This window comes from Haliotis asinina, chromosome 15, assembly GCF_037392515.1.
Source record: "Haliotis asinina isolate JCU_RB_2024 chromosome 15, JCU_Hal_asi_v2, whole genome shotgun sequence".
Classification (NCBI taxonomy): Eukaryota; Metazoa; Mollusca; class Gastropoda; order Lepetellida; family Haliotidae; genus Haliotis; species Haliotis asinina.
The window spans coordinates 25,695,366-25,704,979 of NC_090294.1; the positions used below are offsets into that span (position 1 = coordinate 25,695,366).

The 9,614-nt window shown below is 41.1% G+C and overlaps 1 protein-coding gene across 1 annotated transcript; it reads right to left on the reverse strand.

Annotated features, from left to right (window-relative positions):
• Nucleotides 1-1,192: 1,192 nt before the first annotated feature.
• LOC137266395 (uncharacterized) lies at nucleotides 1,193-3,680 on the reverse strand. Its single transcript, XM_067801894.1, has 3 exons — nucleotides 3,640-3,680; nucleotides 2,885-3,210; nucleotides 1,193-1,336 (listed from the first exon to the last, which is right to left on the reverse strand). The coding sequence occupies exons 2-3, from the start codon at nucleotides 3,198-3,200 to the stop codon at nucleotides 1,242-1,244; spliced, it is 411 nt and encodes a 136-aa protein (XP_067657995.1). The 5' UTR covers nucleotides 3,201-3,210; nucleotides 3,640-3,680; the 3' UTR covers nucleotides 1,193-1,241.
• Nucleotides 3,681-9,614: the final 5,934 nt, after the last annotated feature.

Below are 9,614 nucleotides of genomic sequence, written 5' to 3' on the forward strand. Positions count from 1 at the left end.
TCTCTGTGTATCGGTATCATACTCTTTTACATATTTTAACATAAACTTCATGACAGAAAGACACGTAAGATGTCAATCAGTAAATGAGACATATTCAACACACACGAAACAGCCCACAATATCTTTGAAATGACCCCTTTCTGCGTTTTGCCCGTTTTTACGAGAAAACCAGCTTTACTGGATATCCTCTTACGCATCCCACTGACTGCCCAATTAGGCTGAAGTGTGTTACTTCGATATATATATGCAGTTGTGTAAATTTGGGGAATACAGAGTAACAGCCTATAAACATTTTTTTGGTTCTGTTTCCGACAGTACTTTAGTCAGGCGACATTTCACGGATACATTTCGAAACTTTTAATCGTAGTATATTTGTTGTTTATAATAATGGCTGACTTTCAGTATAATCGCCAATGGCTGAGGGGATGGTGTAAATCCATCTGGGGTCCATGCAGGTAGCAAAGGTACTGTAAGTCCCCATGGTCCCAAGTGTGGTGATCTACCTTCAGTTGTTGGCGATCTACAGCCCGCATTTTATGTTTTATTGTCCAAATAGTGATATTTGTTTTAACTCTCCACACTAGTTTTAATCGTAAATGTGATATTCTAGTGGTTTTACTGTCCTTTGACGACAGGTTTTTATAATGTATACATAGTTCATTTCAGTATCAAAATGTTCTCGTTACGATATGGCTGAAATATTGCCAATGTGACGTTAAATATTAACTCACTCACTCACTCACGGATGCATTTCAGGGTCACTGTTTATTTGTGAGTTTAACTGAGACGTTATATCAGTCGGAAAACGTAAACGTAATATGATGTAAGCCGAGTGAATCAACTGCAATCCAAGAAACGGGGTTCTATGGAGTAGTTTACTGTAGGAAGCTGTACTAGGCTATGACAACTCATATGCATCGTGAGGTTGGTTACCGAGGGTACGTTTGATGACGAGGGGTGGAGGGTAGACACAAATGGTGTAGAGATGTCATTTTAGTGTGACGTCATGCAAAAAAGTATAATTTACTGCCTGATAAAATACTGTCGGCGCCTTGGATCTTAAGCGAAGACATGCAAAGGCAAGGCAATTGCTGAACGAAATCCCGGGGACGAACAGATGAAGTCAAAATTAGTGATTGGTGAATTGTTTGATCACGACCACTGAGATATAGACAAAAAAAACACAAACTCAAAAACAGCCAACATTTAATAGCACACTCGTCATCCTGATTCAGACAGAGCTAAACCCTGACGGGCAGGGAGACTGCCGGTGCGTTAACTGGATTGACGGCTGCTGTGGCGGCAGGTGTAGGGGCTACTCCTGCCCGTCGAGAAGCTGAAACATTTATGGTTGCACTGCATTAATACTGCTGGCAATAAAATTATTGAGGGTTTAATAATATGAAATAGGTTTATATACACCCTACGCAAGTCCTGACAAAACGTCCGATCTTGTCCTGGTTCCTAAAGTCAATCAATTCATTCTTCTCAATGAATTCTCTGTCGTGTTTGACAGCAATGTCATCAGTAAGATTCGGTATGAGCTTGACTAATATTTAGACCACGTGTTTATCATGTTTCTCATGCATCCCATGTATACTGCCATGAACTCCCCATTGTTCTCGGCGCCCTTGGTTTGGTACCTCCTGGTCTCTTGCCGCACATCAAGAGCGTGACCGATTTCATTGTTTAGTCACCGGGAGCAATCTGGGGACTTGGACAATTTACATAATCTTCAGGGAGAATTCCCATTCGCTGTAGAGTTGTGTGTAACGGGGACAAGAGACCTGAGCTGGTGCGTTAAATCATTGGAATACTCTTTGTCGTATTTATATGAAAATATGACAGGGGGTGTGCAGCCACATAATACCCTTACATTTCAGTGTGAATGCACGCGCATGATATGCAGTTGCATGTATCTCGTCGACTGATGGTGGGGAAGGCTAGTGGTTAAAGGGTTCACTCGTTACGCCGAAGACCCGAATTAGATTTCCAACATACATACGATTCGTGAGGCTCATTTCTGGTGCTTCCGCCGTGATATTCCTGGAATATAGTCAAAGCACCAGTGGCCTTGTATAAAGAGCCACAGTCAGGAGAAGTGAGGTTCAAGTGAATTTAAGTGAATTTAGCTTTACGCCGCCTTTTGCAATATTCCATCAATATCACAACGGTTGACACCAGAAATGGGCTTCACATGTTATGCCCATGTGGGTCAGGAGAAGGAAAAGTTGGGTGTCGGTCCCTGAGAGCGTCATACCGACAGAACATTAAAGGACAGCAGGATCGTATCGGGGTCTCGATATTACCTATGCTAAACAACGGCCGTTTGGGTCAGAGTCACTGTACCACATTAAACGTAACACAGCAGGAAAGATCCTATTGGCCGATATAATATCGAACTGTGTGTTTGATGTCAAATATGATCAATAATCTTGAACAAGGCCCTAAACTTTTCCTCATCTCAAAACTAACAAATGTGAACTTGTATATATATATATATATAATGGCTATTGTTTTTTTATCCTCGCTGAAATGGGATGTTCCAGCACATAGAGATTGTACATATTCTGACGGTAAACTTTTAAAGTAAAGTTATCTTATAAAAGTGAATGCGATGGTCCAGATATTTTCTTTTGAAAATTATGAATTTTTCGTAAATGTCTGATAACCCATAAAATGGGAGTGATTGAGTTTTCAATATTCCAGTAATATCACGGCAAGAGACACCACAAATGGGCTTTCACGCATTGTACACGTGAGGAATCGAACCCGGGTTTTCGGCGTGCCGAGCGAACGCTTTAACCACTGGTCTACCCCATCGCCCCTTGAAATAATATAAATTAAAGGATTATCAAATGAGTATCAAATATATACACCATACCTTGTGCATCAAACAATTCGTAAATGTAGCTCTCCCTTGGGTCAGCGTAGATGGGCTGGTACGGGGACAGCACGCTTGGTGCGTACTGTCCTCCCAGAACGGACCTCTGACCGTACGGGTATTCGTACAGATCCTCTCTGTAGATCCGAGATGGGATTACCTGACGGATGGATGGTTGAACAACTCCAGGGTAGGACCGACGATACACTCCTGGCAAACGGGGTCGTGGATGTAGAAGTTGAGGGAACAGTGTCGTTGCATTGATGACTGGACTTGCCACAAGGGCCAGGAGGAGAATGATGACAGCTCCGTTCATTTTAAGGGTTCTAGAAATTAAATGCATTTTTTATGACATGTTTGTTTGTTGTTAAGGCAGCACTTAGCACCATTATAGCTATATGATGGTTGTCTGTAAATAACCGAGACAAGACAATCCAGTGATCAACAACGTCAGCATCGATATACGCAATAGTGATACAATATGACGGGTCAAACAAGTAGGTGGGCCTAACAGTTAGTCGCCTTTTGGGTTGCTGAAGATCAATACAAAATGTATATGTGGCACAATCACACGTAATGTTTCAAAGTAGTTTCCATAAATCCTAGCAGGTTTTAAGAATATTCTCGTTTTGAAAATATAGAAATTTAAACACTCATCGATGCTATAAATTTCTTCATGACAAGGGAATATCAAATTAATTACTAGAAACCGTATGAAAAACAAGCAATACATTTTCTTTATAAAAAACCCTTACCTCAGTGATGTGTCCGGATGTTTAATGAAGCGAGCTGTCAGTATCTGCCCTATTTTCGACAACACGCTCCATTTATATAGCACCAAGAAAAGTCATATAGTGACGTGTTTATCTTAAATATAGACAGGTGGATCAACCTTAATTTTTACCTGCCAAACACGTTTCCCGCAACAGTAGGTTATTGCCAGTATGATCTATCGTTTATACAGATGAGGCAAACCTCTTAATGTCAATGTAACTTCCTGCTATGAAACAGCATTAACTCACTTTTACACAGCATAAAGTCGGCCTTGCCTTATACTTGATGAATGTACATGTGGTCTGTGTTTACGCTTATTGTAACATTTACTGGCAGAGAGAGTGATGGAGGTGTTGTTTTCGACATATATAGCACGGCTTCCGTTACAGGAAGACCCCACCCAAAGTTATTAGCAGTAGATCGAAGTATCAGTTGTAATGGTGGAAGTAGTATTAGCTGGGTACATGCCTATTAGAAATAGTCGTATTAGTGATAGAAGTGACAATAGAAGTCTTAATAGAGATAGTAGTAGTAGTCGTAATAGTTGCACTACTACTACTACTACTACTACTACAACTTCTACGACTACTACTACTATCTCTATTAAGACTTCTATTGTCACTAGTCACTACTACTACTACTACTACTATCTCTATTAAGACTTCTATTGTCACTACTACTACTACTACTACTACTACTACTACTACTAGTAGTAGTAGTAGTAGTAGTAGTAGTAGTAGTAGTAGTAGTAGTAGTAGTAGTAGTAGTAGTGGCAGTAGCAACAGCCATGGTAGAGGCATTGGAAATGGTAGTGACAGTTATAATGGTAGTGGTAGTACTAGTATAATTGTTTCACTTTGTTTACGCAAACTGGAAAGGGAATTGTATAGCTTCAAAATATGCTTGTTGTGGAACTCCTGGTTTAAATCCCAATAATAGCAAATACGTTTTGCCATCTGCTGTCGGTTGTAGTAGGTGGGAGTAGTATGGGGTCGTCGACGTAGTCGTCGTCGTCGTCGTCGTAGTAGTAGTGGTGGTGGTGGTAGTAGTAGTGGTGGTGATGGTAGTAGTAGTAGTAGTGGTGGTGGTGGCGGCAGTAGTAGTAGTAGTCGTCGTTGTAGTAGTGGTGGTGGTGGTGGTGGTGGTGGTGATGGTAGTAGTAGTGGTGGTGGTGGTAGTAGTCGTGGTGGTGATGGTAGTAGTGGTGGTGGTGGTAATGGTAGTAGTAGTTGTGGTGGTGGTGATGGTAGTAGTGGTGGTGGTGGTGGTGGTGGTAGTAGTAGTGGTGGTGATGGTAGTACTAGTAGTCGTCATCGTAGTAGTAGTAGTGGTGGTGGTGGTGGTGGTGGTGGTGGTAGGGGTAGTGGTGGTGGTAGTAGTAGTGGTGGTGGTGGTGATGGTAGTAGTATTGGTGGTGATGGTAGTAGTAGTGGTGATGGTAGTAGTAGTGGTGGTGATGGTAGTAGTAGTGGTGGTGATGGTAGTAGTAGTGGTGGTGGTGATGGCAGTAGTGGTGGTGGTGATGGTAGTAGTAGTGGAGTTGGTGGCAGTAGTAGTAGTAGTCGTCGTAGTAGTAGTAATGGTGGTGGTGGTGATGGTAGTAGTATTGGTGGTGGTGATGGTAGTAGTAGTAGTGGTGGTGGTGGTGGTGGTGGTGGTGATGGTAGTAGTAGTGGTGGTGGTGGTGGCAGTAGTAGTAGTCGTCGTACTAGTAGTAGTGGTGGTGGTGGTGGTGGTAGTAGTAGTAGTGCTGGTGGTGATGGTAGTAGTAGTAGTAGTAGTAGTCATCGTAGTAGTAGTAGTGGTGGTGGTGGTGATGGTAGTAGTAGTCGTCGTAGTAGTAGTAGTGGTGGTGGTGGTGGTGATGGTAGTAGTAGTGGTGGTGGTGGTGATGGTAGTAGTAGTGGTGGTGGTGGTGGTAGTAGTAGTAGTGGTGGTGGTGATGGTAGTAGTAGTGGTGGTGGTGGTGGTAGTAGTAGTAGTAGTGGTGGTGATGGTAGTAGTAGTAGTAGTCATCGTAGTAGTAGTAGTGGTGGTGGTGGTGGTGATGGTAGTAGTAGTCGTCGTAGTAGTAGTAGTGGTGGTGGTGGTGGTGATGGTAGTGGTGGTGGTGGTGATGGTAGTAGTAGTGGTGGTGGTGGTGGTAGTAGTAGTGGTGGTGGTGATGGTAGTAGTAGTAGTAGTCATCGTAGTAGTAGTGGTGGTGGTGGTGGTAGTAGTAGTGGTGGTGGTGATGGTAGTAGTAGTAGTAGTCATCGTAGTAGTAGTGGTGGTGGTGGTGGTGGTGGTGGTGGTGGTGGTGGTGGTAGTAGTAGTAGTGGTGGTGGTGGTGGTGGTGGTAGTAGTAGTAGTCGTCGTCGTAGTAGTAGTGGTGGTGGTGGTGGTGGTGATGGTAGTAGTGGTGGTGGTGGTGATGGTAGTAGTGGTGGTGGTGGTGATGGTAGTAGTAGTGGTGGTGGTGGTGATGGTAGTAGTAGTAGGGGTGGTGGTGGCAGTAGTAGCAGTAGTAGTAGTAGTCGTAGTAGTAGTAGTAGTGGTGGTGGTGGTGATGGTAGTAGTAGTGGTGGTGGTGATGGTAGTAGTGGTGGTGGTGGTGATGGTAGTAGTAGTGGTGGTGGTATTGGTGGTGGTGGCAGTAGTAGTAGTATTCGTCGTAGTAGTAGTAATGGTGGTGGCGGTGATGGTAGTAGTAGTGGTGGTGGTGGTGGTAGTAACACCAACTCTAGATTTCCCAATACACCAACTAAACAAAGCAAAGCAGTTGGCATGAAGGCAAAACATTTTATTATTATTATTATTTTATAACATTTATATTCTTGAGAGCAGAGGCTGAAATTGCCTTCTCTAATAGAATGACCCATAAGTATGTACCATTCTATCTCAGAAGAGATTCCAGACATAGGAGTTAAGATAATACATATACAATAGAAGTTGAGAAAGCACGATTAAAGAACAAAGTAAACACAAAAAATTAATGCTATTACATGTTAACTAAAAACTTCAGCGAAAATAAAAAACTGCCCACATATGTTAACGAAACAAACAAACCACTAAAACAATTTTAATCCACTGTGATGAATGGGTGACGCTTATTTGAAACAAAATGGTACTGACTGCCGTACACAAGTGTAAAGGCATCTACAGTAATCGGCTGTTTAACTTTAACAAAGGTCCCTAATGACTTCTTCAGCTATTTCACTTCATGTTGAAAATTATAACAACTGAAGGTTCCAGAGATTGTTAATTCAACAGTAAGGTTGATTACACATATATTGGAGGCAATGTGCAAAATAGTAATCTATTTTTTTTTAAATTATTAGACGTCATTTTTTATTTTCTTTTGGGAGAACAATATTATGGATATATTTATAAATGCTATTTCAAAAACGTTTTCAGGATATTCCTTCGGGGGTTACATCGTACAGATAGATACCACGTCTGGCGACAAGCGTTTTGTAATAGAATCAGTCTATATGAACATCTGTAGATAGTACAATAAGCACGAAGGTGTGCCATTTATCGTTTTGCACGATGCCCCAGGGGTTGACATTTTGCAGCAAACATATTTTTAAATACAAATCCCAACTCCTGAGGTTACAGTTTAAGAGCAACAGCAATATCAATAAATGGCTCCGCTGTACAGAGAATTGGTGTTTAGCGGAAACTGGTATTTTTCAAATGTGACTTTCCCGGGCGGACACTGTGTCCGATTAATAGTCCGAGTTAATTAAGTGCTGGTGCAAGCTGCCTGGTCATGCATAACGCCATATAACAGCTGGGAACTCTTGTCCAGTGTTATGCCTGTGGGTATCTAGATCTCCTGATGAAGTATTTTGCACGGTGAGACCGCCACAAGATGATTCATTGGTAGTCAGGGGCACGTATCACATGTAAACAATAAATGTTTGAATACTCATCCAATGTACGCACCAAATGACTGTCGCATATATATGTCGCCGGTTTTTCAGATATACTGTCATCCACAAAATAATATTCTTTGAATTGTCACATGATGAACAAAGTCTAACCTATCTCTTTTGCACTGTCGTTGAAATTGTAATGATCTTGAAGAAAGTGTATGAGTGAGTGAGTTTTAGTTTTACGCCTCACTCAGTAATATTACAGCTATATCGCGGCAGTCTGTAAATATTCCAGTCTGGACCAGGCAACTCAGTGATCAACAGTATGAACACTGATCAACGCAAATTGGATACGATGATACGTGTTAACCAAGGGCTCCTTTCACAAAGCCGCCCTAAGTCTGAGGTAACCTTACTGCAATGTTAAAGAATGGAAGTTAAAGTTAACCTTAGTAAAGGTTGTTTCGTGAAAGAAGCCCCAAGTCAGTGAGCCTGACTACCCGATCCCGTTAGTCGCCTCTTACGTCAAGCAATGATTGCTGAAGACCACTTATTGCCATCTGGATCTCCACGAGGCAAAAATCTGTAGCAACCTTTCGTGGATATGCTTATGTCAATAAAGTCATTTGTCTTCTCTGTAGAGTTGTGGAAAAGAACAGTATCAAAGATACACCATGGTATGTCACATCGATGTAGTTAGAGCACTGACCCACCATCGGTTATGGCAGTATTCCATCTAGAGGTTACACCAAATGAGAATCCGTACTTTTTAACAGGCACATTTTGTCCCGAGCCTTTAATGGGGACTGAATCATCTGACAGCTTTGATCGGGTGATTTTGTGTAAGATTTTGTGGGGGGTTTTAAATATAAAGTCAAGTTTGTTATTCCGAATGTAGCCCACATGCAGCATACAAACATTTATTTAAAATATTGGTATAAATATTAATAACACATGTGATATTTGTACAAACAGATTTTGGTCAGTACGAATATAACATTTTAATGCAAACATATGTATGATAGTCAGATTGTGAAATAAACCACACCTTCAAACGACCAAAAACCTCGGTCGCCTCGCGAAACAATCAAGAGGGCCAGCCAACAACCTTTTGCAACAACCGTCAATATGCATCTGTCACTTCATGACACTTCACTTAAAAACTTGATCTGCAAAGTGGATCACAATTTCAACATCACTTATACCGTAATTAAAAGTGACCATATTTCTTAATAGTTAGTGCTGTCTTGTTACATGATGACTCAGATTGAAAGTATTCTCAAACGGTTGACATTTTGTGCGGAACTGGGGATGGTCTGTTTCAGTTCCTGTTCTCGGAAAATGAGCTGCCTGAGATTTCATTTTATATTTTTACACATATGATAACTGTTGATATCTTACTCATTATTTAAAAAAATATATTTAACGTCACTATAGAAGTCAATGGGAAATGGTTGGTTTTATGTAACCTGGACCAAATACAACAATACCCTTGCTTCGTATTGTGAAACTTATCTTATAAATCATTATCACCTGTCTCGCACATCCATCTACATCCAGACTCATTTACTTATTCAATACTACAATCAGATTATAGGTATCGAGTGTGTACATCAACTTGAGTTACCCTTCATCCAAACGTCACTTATTCTATAAGTACCATGAGATCAATGCTAAATACGCAGAATGAATCGCGCTGTTTATAAGAAGGGAATGGTATAAAGTACGTAATGCCACTGGTACCATCGCTAAGAAGGGACAGTCACAGCTGAAGCCACACAAAGGTAGGTCATCTTGGTATCTAACTGAAAATAGTTGGCTCTTCTTTGAGTACCTGTATGTAATTCAAAATATCCTTAGCTGTTAAGCGGTCATAAATTTACATCACTAGACAGATAAACAGTCAAGTTCTAGATTGAGCAGAGTGTTGGAAAAATATTCATGTTCATGTCAATATATAAATGTAAAAGAATGTTTTCACTAAAATGAACAGAGAAAACTTTGAAATGTGTAACCCATGCATGTAGAAAGAGGAGACTAACGGGATCGCTGACTTTGTTGACACATGTCATCGTATCTTAAAATCGACGCTTACA

Excerpts from the sequence above, each read along its gene's own strand:
- LOC137266395 (XM_067801894.1), bottom strand. The coding sequence starts at position 3,200 with ATGAACGGAGCTGTCATCATTCTCCTCCTGGCCCTTGTGGCAAGTCCA. Across the intron at positions 1,337-2,884 it reads CGAATTGTTTGATGCACAAG|CTTCTCGACGGGCAGGAGTA; the intron begins GTATGGTGTATA and ends TAAATGTTTCAG.